The sequence below is a fragment of the Orycteropus afer genome, unplaced genomic scaffold, assembly GCF_000298275.1.
Source record: "Orycteropus afer afer isolate SDZICR_OR568_19922 unplaced genomic scaffold, OryAfe1.0 scaffold00108, whole genome shotgun sequence".
Taxonomy (NCBI): domain Eukaryota; kingdom Metazoa; phylum Chordata; class Mammalia; order Tubulidentata; family Orycteropodidae; genus Orycteropus; species Orycteropus afer.
Window position 1 is genome coordinate 9,745,185 of NW_006921695.1, and position 17,413 is coordinate 9,762,597.

The following is a 17,413-nucleotide window of genomic DNA, read 5'->3' on the forward strand; positions in this document are numbered from 1 at the left end:
GTTGCCCCTGTTGCCCACAACACTGATAAACTTTTAATGAATATGAAATAATACATAACAAAAACTATGAATTCCAGATAAAAATGTTTTTATTAACTATGAAATAATTTTCCAGAAGCACTAATTCAACAGAGAAGGATTATAGAAAGAGCCTAAAAATCAAGTATCTCTAACTTCAGAGTCCATAAAACCATTCTGTTAATCTTTCAACAAATAATTTTTGTTGTTCTGCAATTTTGGGGGTTTTCTCCAAGGCAACGAGAACAAATGCTGAGGATCGGTCATTTTATAGTTGGCTTCTTTGGCAGAGAGGATTGGCTGAAGGTCTTCTATTTGAGCTACACAGGCATTGTTAGTTACATTTCCTTAACATCACTCAGTGGGGAAAGGATGGAATAACTCCATCCAGTATGTTTCAAGTAAAGTAATGGTACTTCTTAGTTCATTACCAAGGTGCTAGTTAGACAATTCACAAAAGTACTGTAAAAACAAAACCACTCAAAAGAATGTTCTTGAATCCATAGTCAAACCAAGGAGGCTCCACTTTGTCAAGGAAAGGTCAGAAATAACTGTGCTGCCCTACAAGAAATAGTGACTGCTACTTAAGCAGGCTGGTGATGGCTGTATTGGTACAGAATCTCGTCAGTGAATCCATTTTAGTCAATCTCAGAAACATTTATACGATCTTCAGCATCAGGCTTCAACACAGGCTTTAACAGAGCAAGAAAAGAAAAAAAAAAAAAAAGGAACCCTAGCAGGCCATAACATTTGAACATTTGTAAATAAGCCCTGGAGTTCTATTTGACATTAATCTAATATCATTCTTAAGATATATAAAGTGGTTCAGCAAAAAATTAGAGAAGATAACATAAATCTGCCTGATTGAGCAATTTCCATCTGCTATAAGTACTTAATTGATCAATAGCAATTCCAAGGTTTGATACCATTGCACAAATACCTTAGAGGTGGGAAGGTACTAGGTATACAGCTCAGAGACCTGTAGCTTCTAGGTAAATAGCTCAGTGGTCGGCAGCTTAAAGTCCTGGAATTCAGATTTTGGAAATTTCTTGTTAAATAGCTTTGGGGTTGGCAGCTGCTGGCAATGTAACATGATGGTGAGAAGCCACTGGGGATGAAGCCAAGATTTTGGAAGTTTCTATAACCCAAGTTGGGTAGCCTGCAGTAGCTTATGGGTCTGTGGCTCTTGGACAAGAAGTTACATTGTGCAAAGCAGTTGTTGTCATTGCGAAGGGTCTGGCAGGTTTTAGATGCATATCGAGTGGGTATGTAGTAATTGGATACATACCCCTTCTTGTGAGGGCATGGGCTGCAGCTGGGGCTGGCTCTGATGTTGGGAGTTTCACAAGCACTTTGTTCTTTCCCTGGTGATGGAGAGTTGCAGGGCACACAGGCATTTGATGATTCACAACAAGTGGTGCAGGTCTTGAGTTCACAGCTGGGTAATTCACAGCTGGGGGCTTCAACGTAGGACCCTTGGCAGTTATCCAGGAGCCAGAGGTTTCCTTGGTAGCTACTGGGTAAGCAGAGTCCAAAGACAGGATTGACATCATTAGTACAAAGAGCAATAGAAGGATTCATAGGGATGTAACAGTGAGTTCTGCAGGGTATGACACTGCAAACCCTAGAACAGCCCAGAACAGACATGGAGCCTGAGTGTATACTCGGTGGTGAGCATGAAGGGATTAGACTGAGGACTTTATATATCTTCATTGGTGGGTGTTGACAGCCTTTCCAGACTGTTTTACTTCCTATTTCCTGGGACAATAATAAGGTAACATCTCATTAGTGTGTTGTTTAGCTGCTGATGTCTTCACACTCATATAAAATAAGTTTATTTTGATTCTTCAAAGTATCTATAATTGTCACCTTGACCGTCACTCACCATTCATCAGCTATAGTCCATAAGTTCAGTGAATAGTGATTTAATGTTAATAGGTAAACTCTCATCTGTCAATCAGTGATTAACAAGTATTCATGTGTCTATGGGCTTCTGCAGCATGGTTATTAAAAGATTAACAAGGATTCAAGTGAAGCAAGCAACCTGTACTTTTCCACTCTTTAAACTAAAACAAACCAGTTGCTATAGAGCTGATTCCCACTCATGGTAACCATATGTGTGCAGAGTAGAATGACTTCATAGTTTACAATGCTGTAACCTTCTGGAATCAAATTGCTAAGCTTTCTTCTGAGGTGTTGGGTGGGGTGAGTGGGGGCTTGAACTATCAACCTTTCAGTTAGCAGTTGTGTACTTAACCACCTAGGGACTCCTTCCATTCTTTAGACTACTGCAAAATACTGCCAGACTTCATCTTTACAGGTAGTGCCCGATTTGCAACATATTCAGGTGACAACAAACCTCACTTATGACGAGCTTTTTCTTGGTACATCTTATCATTAGTAATATGCACTACATACAATGTTAAAATATATCTGTAAGATTAATGTAATGTCTCTAAACACAAGAGATAAATAAAGATCAGATTTATAAAGATACTGATAAAAGACAATTATAATAAAAACTATAAATAAATAAATACATAACCAAAGCGTACATCAGAACTCTACTTACAATGAAGTCATAAGAATGGAGATGTTCTAAATTGGGGATTATTTGTACTTTGAAAAATGTCAAAAGATTTGACTATCGCAATGTTGTTGTTATTTGTCATCTAGTCTGACTCGACTCATATCGAACCCTCCTTAGGTTTCTGAGGCAGTATCACTATGGAAGTAGATTGCCCAACTTTCCTTCTGATGAGTGGCTGGTGGGTTTGAAACACCAGCCTTCTGGTTAGCAGTCAAGTGCCTTAGGCACTATGTTACCAGAGCTCCTGACTATCACAATATTATTGTTCAAAAGGAAGGATGAAATATTAAACTATTAAAAGAAAAAACTGGTTCCTAAAGATGGATGCTATACTACAGCCTGTACCAGGCCACAAGCTGATGACTACCTCTTATCTGATGTGTTTGGGGCATTTCTTCTGGAAGACTCATAGCAATCTCTGTGAGACTCAGTGACTTATACAAGGCTAAAAATAAACTTCCCCCCATGGGTCAGTGTTTGCTAAACAAGTAAGACTTCTCTGTGAGCTCTTTTATAAAGAATCCTGTTAATGTGTAATATCAATAAAGACAAGTTTTATTTTAAGACTGATTAAAATACACATTCCTTTGCCTTGCTTGTAAATTCTGTTCGTTGTCAAGTCTATAACATTTATTTTTCCATTTTATCCTCAAATAAATTTTAGTTATCCTTAACTTGCTTACTTTTGCACATAGATTTTATTTTACTTCTTTATTGAATAATATAGTTATTTTTGGTCTATGCAGAAAAGAAGGAATGACTACTACATTTAAAAGTTTTGTTTGAATAACCTGTATAGTTGTTATAGGTACTGTACATATTAAATAGACTTGTGGTGAAAGCTGAAGGGATTTTTTTAAGATTTTACTTTAAATGGAGAATAGATATCTGTTATTGGAAATTTAGGCTATAGTTTATACATACATCCTTCACTGAATTGAAAACAACAATGTGCTTGTAACAGCAAATTAGTTCAGACAGGATAGAACAGGCTCATTTAGCTAGGATAAGCTGTTGGGATAGTTCTTAAAAGTTGCTGTCCTCCAGGCTGGACAATTAGATATGTCTATGCTGGGTGCCTATGACCAAATATAGGATTGGAAGACAATATTTCTGCAAGTATATTTGTACGTCCTGTAAGAATGTCCAGGTATATAGTACAGCTGATTAGGGACAAGGTTGAACTCATTTGTTGGCCACAGCTAGCTACCCAGAAGGAATGAGAAAGTAGACCTGTGGGCTCAGGACCATGGTCACAGGGGACATCAAGCTCAGTTGGCATAACATACTACATAAAAACATTGTTCCACATTCTATTTTGGTGAGTAGCGACTGAGATCTTAAAAGCTTGCAAGCAGCCATCTAGATGCAATGATGGGTCTCTCCTCATCCAGAGCAAAGAAGAATGAAGAAAACCAAAGATGCATGGACAATTAGTCCAAGAGATTGGTATACCATGTGATCTTCAGGGTATATATCTATGAAACCAGAAGAACCAGAAGGTTCCTGGCTACCACTGCCAACCACTTGGAGGGAGATCTCTGTAGGAGATCCTGGATAGAGTGAGAGAAAAATGTGGAACAAAAGTCAAAATCATAAAAGAAAAGAAAAAAGAGGAGCAGGTTTATTGGTCTGATAGAACCTGGTAGAACCCCTGAGATTATGGCTCTTAACTGCCCTTCAGGTCTAGAATTAACCCACTCCTGTGGCTTCCAGCCCAACAAAAGACAGGCATATGAGCTGTCTACATCAGGTAGATACACTCCTTGGAAAGATCCATCATGGGAGAATCGAAAGGCTATGTATACACAGAGAGACAGCTGGGAGGACAGAAGTACATGGGAGAGAAGGACACAGGAAAGAGGTAACTATGGGGAGGAAGTGGGAGGAGAACTGTTGCATTGTGGGAAATTGTAGTCAATGTCATTAGACAAAGTATATATGAACGGCTGCATGGAAAATGAATTTGCTTTGTAAACTTTCATCCAAATCACAATAAAATTTTTTTAAAAAGTTTCTGTCCTTATAGCAGACAATTAACTTTATCTCATTGTTCTCTACTTCTCAGAAAGAATTTTTTAATGTACCCTGACTTTAATCTACAGACATTCTCCAAACATGTCTTTGAGTTTTCTCAAAACTTCTCCCAGTATTGATTTTATAAAGTCACACTAAGCAACTCTTTATTAAATACATTTTCCAGCTGTGTGGAATTTTTCTCAGGTGAAAGGGTCAAGATCAGGGAACCATATTGTCAGCAAAATTTTTGGAAAAAGAGAGTCCTGGGATTTTGGGCAGAAAATGTCAGTTTTAAGGTCAGAAACATCAGAGGGAAGATGCATAAGGCAGTTGATGGCCAACTTTCCACAAAGTTGATGGATCCTAATGGTATATAGAATCTCCAGAGGTTGATGAAACCTTATTTGTGCATCTCTGTATCATCCATTGTAACCTCTAGTTCTTGTATCTTATGGTTAATTGTAGCAGGTTTGGAGAAAGGGAAAAAAACAAACAAAAAAAAAAATAATAAGGTAGTCACCTGTGAAGACGCATACTCCCCTTCCCTCTTAGCATAAAATAATGGGGTATTTAAAATTAATATCACTTACAGTAGTGTAATTGTAGTTGTCAGGTGCTATGAAGTTCATTTTTGAGTGATAATGATGCCACATGACAGAGCAGAACTTCTCTGTAGGCTTTTCTTGACTATAATCTTTCTGGGAACTGATCACAAGTCTTTTTCTCCTGGAGAAGCTGTGTAGATTGAATCTGCCAACTCAAGTGCTTAACTGTTTGTGCCATGAGGGCTTCTAGTGTAAATCTAGCAAAATAAATAATGTAGAAGAGCATCATATAACACAACCGATATTGAAATCATGAGAATTTACAACATACTCCCACTGCACTTGGTGTGATTCAATTCCAAACAATTAGACTCAGAGATTTGCAAGGACAGCTTGATTTCTCAAATTTGCATTTATGTTTCACCTTCTCACTAACTCATACACAACTGTCACCCCCATTCATTCCCCCATTTTCTGTAAATGTTACTTGTATACAATCGTCTTCTACTTTAATATCCATCTTGGCAAGAGACTGAGCAGACAGCAGGAGTTACAGAGCAAATGTTAGATTCATGACAATGTAGGCTATCTTTAGCAGAAACTAAAGAACATAGTCATTTACATGTCAATGTTATATAGAGGCCTTGAAAACTAAAGCTTATGCATTACTCTTTTCATTGATTACTAAAAAGATTTTTCCTTCCATTAGTTTTCCTGTTTCTAGTATTTGCTATGACCAAAGGAACCTTGTAGATGTGATTAAGGATTTTGAGAGGAATTACCCACTGGATACCATCCAGTCAATTCTGACTGTGACTCTACAGGACAGAGTAGAAGGTTTCCAAGGCTGAAATTTTTATGGAAGCAGATTACCACATCTTTTTTCTTACAGAACACCTGGTAGATTTGAAGTACTGACATTTCAGATAGTAGCTGAACACTTAACCACTGTGACATCAGGCCTCTTTGATATAATTACAGGTGTCTTTATAAGAAGGAAAGGTGCCCTAGTGGTGTAGTGGTTAAGGCATTTGCATGCTGACCAAAAGGTTGGTGATTTGAACCCACTAGCCACTCTTTGGAAGAGAGATGAGGCTGTCTGCTTCTGTAAAGATGTATAGCCTTGGAAACCAGTGGGGGTCACTGTGCATCAAAATTGATTTGATGGCATTGAGTTTGGTTTTGAGTTTTAAGAGGGAAGGAGCTCTGGTAGGGCTATGGTTGAAGTGTTGGGCTGATAACTAAAAGGTCAGTGGTTTGAAACCACTAGCTCCTCTGTGGGAGAAAGATGATACAATCTGCTTCCATAAAAATTTGTAGCCTTGGAAGACCTATGGACAGTTCTACTCTGTCCTATGGGATAGCTATGAGTCAGAATCCACTAATTAAAGTGGGATTGGTTTGGTTTTGTTTGAAGAGGAAAGTGGTAGATCAGAGAGACAGAGAGAGAGAGAGAGAGATAGAGAGGGAGAGGAGAGAAGGCAATGTAACACCAGAACCAGAGATTGAAGTGATATAGCCACAAACTTGAGAATGCTAGCAGCATCTAGAAACTGCCCATGTCAGGAAACAGAGCCTCCCCTAAAACATCCTGAAAGAGCCAGCCCTGACTGATTTTGGACTTGTGGCCTCCAGAATTGTAAGAGAAATGTGTTGTTTTAAGGTATAAGCTTGTGGTAATTTGTTACAGGAGGCACAGGAAACTAATACCCTATGTCAGAAAGAAGTAGGTAACTATAATGAATAGTCTTTACTTAGTTTGAACAGTTTGTGCTCTATGCCAGACCAAGTTTAACATTCAAGGAATGACCTTTGTAGCCATCAGATAATTCAGAGAAGTGCCCATGCCTTCTGAGGAAAAAGAAATAAACTCCCTTTGTCTAATGAGCCAGCAGATTCCTTGCAACTCATTAAAAAGAGTTATGAAAGTTTTTCCCAATTTTATCTAAAGGTTAAAAATCCTTTTGGGTAAACACAGAAGATTCAAGAAAGCTAAATTTTCCAGTAAATGGCCCTTAAAAAATAATAAAGGTGAACTTCTGGCCTTTTAGGTCATGATGAAATTCTCTCTCTCCTGTTTGCCTCTGTATATCTAATTATGTTCTAATTCTGCCTGACATAGTATTGTTAAATTATGCAAAAGTGGTCCCAAGATTTAAAAAAGCAGAATGTATACAAATCCATAGTTATATAACAATGAAAGTATAAGGATTGAGTCAAAATATTTTTAAATTTAGCAGTGGTAATCTAAAATAATAACATCCTTGCAGCATTTAAGCTGTTGGCTTCATAGATCAGTAATAGTTTCAAAAGCTAAAGGGAAAATGATCAAAACCAAGATTTTAGGAAGCAAAGCATTTTAAAAGAATAACACAAATAACTGGAAAAACAGGGATTTTTGTTTGATTTGTGCTTAATATTTTAGGTAAGCTTCATTATGATATAAAGAGAGACAGCTAGTTAAACATTTTGAGTCAGAAGAGTCAGTACTGTGCCTTAATGAGTTATGAATCACCCTCTCACAGAGCACCACTTAAAAATATTTATTAGTGTGTAAACTCAGAAAATTGCTCCTTCTCAGGACTTCTATACCCTCTTATGCCAAACCAGAGCTAATAGCACCTACTTTGCAGTACGGTTGTGAAGATGAAATGAGATAATAAATGTGAACATACTTAGGAAAGGGCAGTCAACTTGGTAAGTGCTAATTAAATGTGACTTTCCATTCTAATTTTCTAAAGTTCTGATTTAAGAATGTCCAGTAACCAATTAGGCCAAAGAGAAAACCTATTATTTTTAATGTCGTAAACACACGCAGTCCTGCAATGACTACTGTTTTCTCTAAAAGTTAATGTCCAAAATGTACAGTTCTGCTGGAAGAATGGTTAAGCACTCAGCTTGTAATTGGTGCACTCCACAGGAGAAAGACCTGGCAATCTGCTTTTGTAAAGACTACATCCAAAAAACCCTATGTGACAGTTCTACTCTGTCACTTGGGGTTACTATGAATTGGAATTGACTCAAAGACATCCAACAACAACCCTATGTAATAATAATAATAATAATAAATGCTTTGATTGGCAAAAAGCCATTAATGATTCCTTTTGTTTACTCCATATTCTGTTGTGTCCTGTGCCATTAGCTAGTTCCTGGGAGGCGGTATATGCATTAGCTCAGAATTGTTGTTGTTGTTGTTATTTGCCGTCGAGTCGGCCCCGACTCATAGCGACCCCTCCTTGGGTTTCCGAGGCAGTATCACTACGGAAGTAGGATTGCCCAACTTTCCTTCCAGCTCAAAATAAGGGCCCAGTATTCAAATTTCATGGATCATGGTAGGAGCTCTGATGGTGTAGTGCCTAAGGCATTTGACTGCTAACCAGAAGGCTGGAGGTTCAAACCCACCAGCCACTCCTTGGAAGGAAGGTTGGACAATCTACTTCCATAGTGATATTGCCTCAGAAACCCAAGGAGGGGTTGCTATGAGTTGGGTCCAGCTCAATGGCAGTGCATTTAGATTGTTTTTTTAATTCTATCTCTGATGCTCACTTTAAGTGCCAATTAAATGCCAAATATTTCTGTAACTCAGTTTCCTCATCTTTAAAATGGAGATAATATCTTCTCCACAGGTATCCATGACATTTAAGTGAGTTTATAAAGCATGGGGTATAAAATGTACATATTTAATATTAATCTGTATGTTTTCATCAGCCTATAATCTTTGTTATTATTATTATTTTCATTATGTTGTTGTTATTATGTGCTGTGGAATCAGACCTGACTCATAGTGACTCCTTGGATTTTGGATGCGGCATCATCAGGGAAATTGATTGCCCAACCTTCCTTCTGAGGAGTGACTGGTGGGTTTGAACCTCTAGCCTTCTGGTTAGCAGTTAATTGCATTAGGCACTACACTACCAGAGCTCTCCATTATCACTATAGGATCATCTAAAACCTACTGTATTTTATATTTCTTTAAAAAAAAAAAGAAAAGAAATGTGCCAAGATAGATAATTTCCTATGATCTATATAATTTATGGATTCTATGTGAAGTGTAACTTTTTAATGTGTTTGCCATGAATCTAAAGGTTAGCAGTTGGAGTCCACACAGAGGTGCTTTGGAAGAAAGATCTTGTGATCTACTTCCAAAAAAATCAGCAATCCTAAGACTACAGTTCTTCTCTAACACACATGGGCCTGCCATGAGTCAGTCAACTCAAGAGCAACTGATTTATATAAGTTATATATTAATCTTAGACATTCAATTTGAAGGAAGATTAAATAAATTGAAAGTATTCTAGTATGAACTACGTGGAAAGTAAGCCTCTCAGAGAGGACATAAGTGTAAATACTATTAAGGATATCAGTGTCAGAGAAAAAGATGATGTAGGGCTGTGACCAAGAAGAGGTAGTTTCATTTGCAGTTTAGAATTGGAGGTTTCAACAGCTGAAGAAGCCCTCATGGCACAGTGGTTAAAACACTTGGCTAATAGTTCAGCCATTTGAATCCACCAGTCTATCCACAAGAGAAAGACATGACAGGTTACTTCAGTAATGATTTACAGCCTTGGAAATTCTGTGGAGCAGTTGACCTGGAGGGCAATAGGTTTGGGTTTTCTTGGTTTAGAATTGAAAATCATGCTCATCAAGTTATTGCTGTCTTTCAAGTGGCTTCAATATTAGTCATCAGCTAAATGAAGAAAACTGTAAATTATATAGATGGGAGAAAAAGTGTTTGTAATCTAACACATGTAAGTCCTTGGGCAAGTTGTTTACCATCTGTGAGCTTTCTTATCTGTAGAAATGGGGAGAATGATAACTTTTCCTAAGTATGTTGGGAGATTCTCAAGCATCTATAATTATCTTACATTTACATTTTTTGAACTTCAGTTTCCTCATATACAAAATAGGCACATTAAAAAAGATGTTACTGATATTTCTCAAGACTTAATGAAAAAAGTGTCTGTAAAGAGCCCTGACACGTTGTTCATCTGGCACACCCTGCATGAAGTGGAATATGAAGTAAGTATATCTGAGCCATGTTTTGCAAAATTCTACTATGTGATCTCCGATGTCACTTCCATCTCAAAGGCCGTATTTTCCAACTACCAATAATTTTTCTTTGCTTCCAACATTTGCATTCCAGTCACGAGTATCAATCAATACATCTTAGTTGCATGTGTGGTCAATTTTTTTAGACCCCAGAAGTTTTTACAAATCTTCAATTTCTTCATCATTGTCTTTAGCAGTTAGTATGTAAATTTTAGTAATAGTAATATTAACTGGTCTTCCTTGTAGGTGAATGGATATTATCTTATCAAGGCCAAAATATGACCTTGATTATATCTCACCTGAATTTAGAGACCATCTGAAGAATAGACTTGACACATTAAACATCAATGATAGAAAACATATTGAGTTGTGGGATGACATCAAGAACATCATACATGAAGAGAGCAAAAGATCTTTAAAAAGAAATGTTAGAAGAGACTCTGAAACTTACTGTAGAATAGAGTAATTAAAGTGATTGGAAGAAATGACAAGATACAAGAGCTGAAGAGAAAATTTCAAAGAGCAGCTTGAGAAGACAAAGTAAATTATTATTATGAAATGTGCTAAGACCTGGCATTAGAAAACCAAAAGGGAAGAAAGCACTTAGCATTTCTCAAGCTGAAAGAAATGAAGAGAAAAATCAAGTTTTGAGTCTCAATGTTGAAGGATTATATGGGGAAAATATTGAATGATGTAAGAAGTATCAAAAGAAGATAGAAGGAACGCACAGAGTTACTGAATGGAAAAAGCTGGTCGATATTCAACTATTTCAAAAGGTGACATGTGATCAAGAACCAATGCTAGTGAAGGAAGAAGTTGAAGCTGCACTGAAGGAATTGAAGAAAAACAAGGCTCCAGGAATTGGCAGAATACCCATTGAGATGTTTCAACAAACAAATGCAGCACTGGAGGCACTTACTTGTCTATGCCAAATAATCTAGAAGACAACTACCTGACTAATTCACTGGAAAAGATTTATATTTCCACCCATTCCAAAGAAAGGTAATCCGACAGAATGTGGAAATTTTCACACACAATATCATTAATGTCACACACAAGTCAAATTTTGCTGAATATACTTCAAAAACAGTTGCAACAGTATATTGACAGAAAACTTAGAGAAACACAGGTGGATTCAGAGGAAGATGTGGAATGAGGAATATCACTGTTGATGTCAATTGGATCTTGGCCGAAATCAAAGAATACCATAAAAAAGGTTTCCTTTATTTTATTTACTAGGTAAATGCACTAAACTATGTGGGTCATAACAAATTATGTTATGATTATGAAGAATGGAAATTCCAGAACATTTACTTATTAATTAGCAACCTGTGATATGCAGATGACACAATTTTTCTTGCTGAAAGTGAAGATGACTCGAAGCATTTACTGATGAATATTAAAGACTACAGTCTGCAGTATGTGTTACACCTCAACCTAAACAGAATGAAAATCCTCACAACTGGACTTTTTAGTCCAGCATCATGAAAAATGAAGAAAAGATTGAAGTTGTCAAAGATTTCATTTTAATTGGGTCCACAATCAACACCCATAGAAGCAGCAGTCAAGAAATCAAATGTTATATTGCACTGGGCAAATCTGCTGCAAAATCTCCCTTAAAAGTGTTGAAGAGCAATTATGTCACTTCGAAGACTAAGGTGCACCTGATCCAAGACATGATTATTTTCAATAGCCTCATATGCATGTGAAAGCTGGGCAATGAATAAGGAAGACCAATGAACAGTCGATGCCTTTGAATTAAGGAGTTGGCAATAAATAATGAAAATACCATGGACTAAAAGAAGAACAAAAAAATTTGTCCTGAAAGATACACAGCCAGATTGCTCTTTGAAAGCGAGAATGGCCAAATTCATCTCACCTACTTTGTTCACGTTGTCAGAAAGGACCATTCTCTGGAGAAAGATATAATTTTTCATAAAGTGCAGGGTCAGTGAAAAAAGGGAAAACCATCAACAAGATGGATTGTCACAGTGGCTGCAACAATGGGCTCACATATCCAAGGATTTTGGGGATGATGTATGACTGAGCAGTGTTTTGTTCTTGGTACATAGGGTCACTGTGAGTTAGAGCCAACTCAGTAGCACCTAACAACAGTAACAACATAACTGAGTCATGAGACACAACAATCATGGATAACCAAGGTACACTTGACCAAGCCAGGTTTTTATATTGCTGTCACACTTCCTTTTATTAAGCTGTGAGAAAAGGCAAATCTTCCCCTATGAAGGAGAAGCATTCTTCTTTCAGAAGTACACAAATAGCTAAACCTTTTTGCTAGGAGCTTTAAAAACTTCCCATGGCCAATTGATATGAATTTAGTAATTAGATTTATCTTTTCCTAATATGGAAAAAAAATAACCTCTATATTGGCATTTAATATACATCTATTCCTGTGTATGGATATTTAAAGCCATTTTTATATGGGATTTCTAGAATGTTGGTAGACACTATATTACATTGCATGATCTTTGCATAAACTGGAAATAGAGTAAGTCAGGTTGAAATTGTCTTTCTTCACTTGGGGATTCTGTTACTACTATCAACATATTTCACCTGCCTGACATTGAAGTTTGGATAACATGTTTCTTCAACAATGCAACAATTGAAAATTTAATTTAGAAAATGGGTAACACAGACTATCTAGAAAATAGGCTTGACAAATTGAATACTAATGACTGAAACCAGATCAGTTGTTGAATGACACTAAGGACATCATAAATAAAGTAAGCAAAAAGTCATGGAAAAAAACAAGATGAAACAAAAGACCAAAATGAATGTCAGAAGAAAATCTGAAACATTCTCTGGAACACAGAGTAACTAAAGCAAATGAAAGAAATGGTTATGTAAAAGAGCTGAACAGAAGATTTCAAAATGCAGCTTGAGAATACAAACTAAAGTATGACAATGAAATATGCAAAGCCTGCATTTAGGAAACCAAAAGGGAAGAACACACTGAGGATTTCTAAAGCTTAAAGAACTGAAACAAATTCAGTCCTCAAGTTGCAATAGTGGAGGATGCTATTGATTAGATATCAAACTACCCAGCAAGTATCAAAGGAAGATAGAAGAAATACTCAGTGTACCAAAAATAATTGGTCAATGTTTTATCATTTCAGGAGGTTTCATATGATCAAAAACTGGTGGTACTGAAGGAAGAACTCGGAGCTGCCCTGAAAACACTGATAAAAAACAAGGCTCCAGAATTGACGGAGTACCAATTTAGATGTTTCAACAAACAGATGCAACACTGGAAACATTCCTTTGTCTATGCCAAGAATCTTGAAAGACAGCTATTTGGTCAACCAACTGGTGATGATTCAAATTTGTCCTCATCCCAAAGAAAGGTGATCCAACAGAAGGTGGAAATTATCAAATAATATTGTTTATATCACCTGCAAGTAAAATTTTGTTGAAGACAATTCAAGAAAGGTTACAGCAGTACATCAACAAGGAACTGCCCGAATTAAAGCCAGATTCAGAAGATGAAGTGGAATGAGGGATATCATTGCTGATGTTAGATGAATCTTGGTTGAAAGCAGAAAATACCAGAAAGATGTTTGTGTTTTATTTTTTTATTTATTCTGTGTCTTAGCAATCATTCCACTTTCGAGTACAGAACCTGTCTCATTCTAATAAAAGTTGCACAGTATTCCATTATATGCATACACTACAATATATGGAATTGGTTTCTTTTCTTTTTCTTTTTTTTTTAACACTTTATTTATCTATTTTTTTGCAATGTTCCCTCCCCTCCAGTCATATCTCTGGTAACCAGTGAAGAAAGTTTCCTTCTGTATATAAACCTTTCATTGACTTTTTACAATACAAAAAGAGGCATCAAGGACTATGATCTGACAACTGTATTTACAATGCTTTGCCTTCTACTCTAGTCCTATTTGCATTTCATGTGAATTTGTAAAGTTAGTACTTGTTGCTGTTCTTAGTTGCCATTGAGACAGTTCTGAGTTACAGTGACCCTATGTACAGCAGAGCAAAACACTGCTCAGTTCTGTGCCATCCTCACAATGCTTGCTATGCTTGAGCCTATCATAGCAGCCACTGTGACAGCCATCCCATTAAAGATCTTCCCCATTGCACTGACTCTCTACTTTACCAAGCATGATATCCTTTTCTAGGGAATGGCCCCTTCTAGAAGATAACATGGCCAAAGTACAAGAGGTGAAGAGATGCCTACAAGGCCAACTTATACAACAACCACTAATGACAATGATGAAGAAATTGAAGTAGTTTTTCAACTTCTGAAGTCTGAAATTAACCAAACTTGCAATCAAAATGTATTGATAATTACTGGTGACTAGAATGTGAAAATTGGAAACAAAGAAGAAACATCAGTAGTTGGAAAATATGGCCTTGGTGATAGAAATGACTCTAGAGATTTCATGATGGAATTTTGTACATGACTTATTCATTGCAAATATCTTTTTTCAGTGACATAAAAGGAGACTAAACATACGGACATTGCCAGATAGAATACACAAGAATCCGATCAACTACATCTATGGAAAGAGATGATGGAGAAACTCAATATCATCAGTGAGAACAAGATCAGGGGCCAACTGTGAAACAGTGTCAATTGCTCATATGCAAGTTTAAGTTCAAGCTAAAGAGAATTAAAACAAGTCTATGAAAGTTAAAATACAAAAGTGCCATTATAGCACCTAAATTTAGAAACCATCTGAAGAAAAAATTTGTGGCATTGGACACTAATGACTGAAATGAGCTGTGGGATATCATCAAATATATCATATGTGAAGAAAGCAAAAAGCAAAAAATTAAAAATACAGGAAAGAAAGAAAAGACCAAAATGGATGTCAGAGGAGACTCTGAAACTTGTTATAGAATGGAAAGCAAATGGAACAAATGATGAAGTAAAAGAGCTGAACAGAAGATTTCAAGGGGATTCCAGAAGACAAAGCATTATAATGAGGGTGTAAAAGCTTGGAGTTAGAAAACCAAAGTGAAGAATACATTTGGCATTTCTCAACTTGAAATAACTAAAGAAAAAGTATCATTTTCATGTTGAAATATTAAAGGGTTCTATAGGGAAAATATTGAATGATGCAGGAAACATTAAAGAAGATTGAAGGAATACACAGTTCACTGTACCAAAAGAATTAGTCAATATTCAGCCATTTCAGGAGGTAGCATATGATCAAGAACCAATGGCACTGATGGAAGAAGTCCAAGCTGCACTGAAGGTATTAGTGAAAAACAAGAATCAAGGAATTGAGGGAATACCCATTGAGATCTTTCAACAAACAGATGCAATGATGGATGACCCTTCTTATTTATGCCAAGGAATCTGGAAGAGAGCTACTTGGCCAACCAACTGGAAGAGATCCATAATTATGCTCATTCCAAATAAAGGCATGCATTCTAACACAATGCAGAAATTATGGATCAATTTCATTCATATTACATGGAAGTAAAATTTTGCTGAAAATATTTCAAAAACAATTGCAACATTATATAGACAGGGAAGTGCTAGAGATTCAAACCATATTCAGAAGAGGATGTGGAATGAGAGATATCATTGCTGATGTCAGATGGATCTTGGCTGAAAAAGAATACCATGAATGTTTTACTTATGTTTTACTGACTATGCCAAGGCATTCAAATGTGTGGATCATAACAAATTATGGACAGCATTGTGGAGAATAAGGGATTAAGTAACACTTAACTTTGCTATTTTCATCTTGTACATAGATAAAGAGGTAGTTGTTGGAAGAGAACAAGAAGATACTATGTGTTTGAAAATCAGGAAAGGTGGGTGTCAGGGTAGTATCCTTTCACAATACTTATTCAGTCTGTATGCTGGGAAAATTATCAAAGAAGCTGGACTTTTTGAAGAAGAACGTGACACTATATTTAGAGAAAGACTCATTAATACCCTGAGTATGCAGATGACACAACATTACCTGCTGAAAGTGAAGAACATTGAAGTAATTATTAATGAAGATAAAGCCTACAGCTTTCATTAAAGATAATCTCAACATAAGGAAGCCAAAATCCTCAGAACTGGACCAATAAGCTACATAACAATAAATAGAGAAAGCTAGGAGAGAACTTAATAAAGCACTTCATTTTTCTATTTTTCCAGTATTTGTTCTCTGCATTTCACTTTAGATCATTTCTATTGCTATTTCTCCCAATTTACTAATATTTTCTTATGCAGGCTACTCTTCTGTTAATGCCATTCACTGTAGTTTCCACTTCACTGCAGGTTTAGTTTTTGTAAATTTCATTTGAGTCTTTATTTTTATTTTCCATGTCTCTATTTAACACCAGTAAGCTTTCCTGTAGCTTCTTAAACATAAGGAATGGAATTTACAATAATGGTCTTAATGTCTTTATCTACTCATTCTATCATCTGCTGTATTTATTAGTTGCTTTTGATTAAGGAACTCTGATGCTCTCTGGTTAAAGTCTTGGACTGATAACCAAATGATCGCTGGTTTGAACCCACCAGGTGTTCTGTGGGAGAAAGATGAGGCAGTCTGCTTCCGTAAACATTTATAGCGTGGAAACCCTGTATGGCAGTTCTCTGTTCCATAGCGTCTCTATGAATCAAAAATGACTCAATGGCAGTGGGTTTGTGTTTTGATTTATTCCTTTTTCTCCTTATTATAGGTCTTATTTTCCTGCTTTTTTACATGCCTATAATCTTTATTGGACATAATTGGCATTGTGATTTTTATATTTTCTATATTGCATATTTTGTATTCATATAAATATTCTTGTGATTTAGTCTTAGAGTTACATTATGAGGTAGAACTAAAGCAGCATTTAATCTAGGCCTAGTTTTGCCCTACAACTGAGGAAAGAAAGAGCATTGTGAGCACTCTACCTTTTTGCCACTCTGTTTCAGTGCTGACTTTTTTTCTTCTAATTCTTTAAAGTGACTCTTTTCCAAACTTCAAACAGTTTCCATATATTCATTCACTAATCAGTACTCTGCAAAGGCTTTTTGTAGACCCTCTGCAGATCTCTGGCACTCTCTATTCAGTTTTTTCCTCTCCAGAATACTGTCCTGTAAACTCTACTTGCTTTGGTTTCCCTGGATTCCCAAATCTACCATCTCAGTCAAATCTTTGAAATCTTTGTGCTCTTCCTGGATTCCCTTTCTAGCACCATGGCCAGAAAATCATCT

The 17,413-nt window shown here is 36.5% G+C and overlaps 1 protein-coding gene across 1 annotated transcript; it reads right to left on the reverse strand.

Annotated features, from left to right (window-relative positions):
• Positions 1–918: 918 nt before the first annotated feature.
• Positions 919–1,665, reverse strand: LOC103199276 (keratin-associated protein 24-1). The gene has a single exon (XM_007943528.1). It carries the CDS (start codon positions 1,663–1,665, stop codon positions 919–921), a length of 747 nt encoding a protein of 248 aa, XP_007941719.1.
• Between the last annotated feature and the right edge of the window lie 15,748 nt (positions 1,666–17,413).

What these genes read in the sequence shown, in the direction of transcription:
- LOC103199276 (XM_007943528.1), bottom strand. Translation starts at nt 1,665, where the DNA reads ATGTCTGTTCTGGGCTGTTCTAGGGTTTGCAGTGTCATACCCTGCAGA.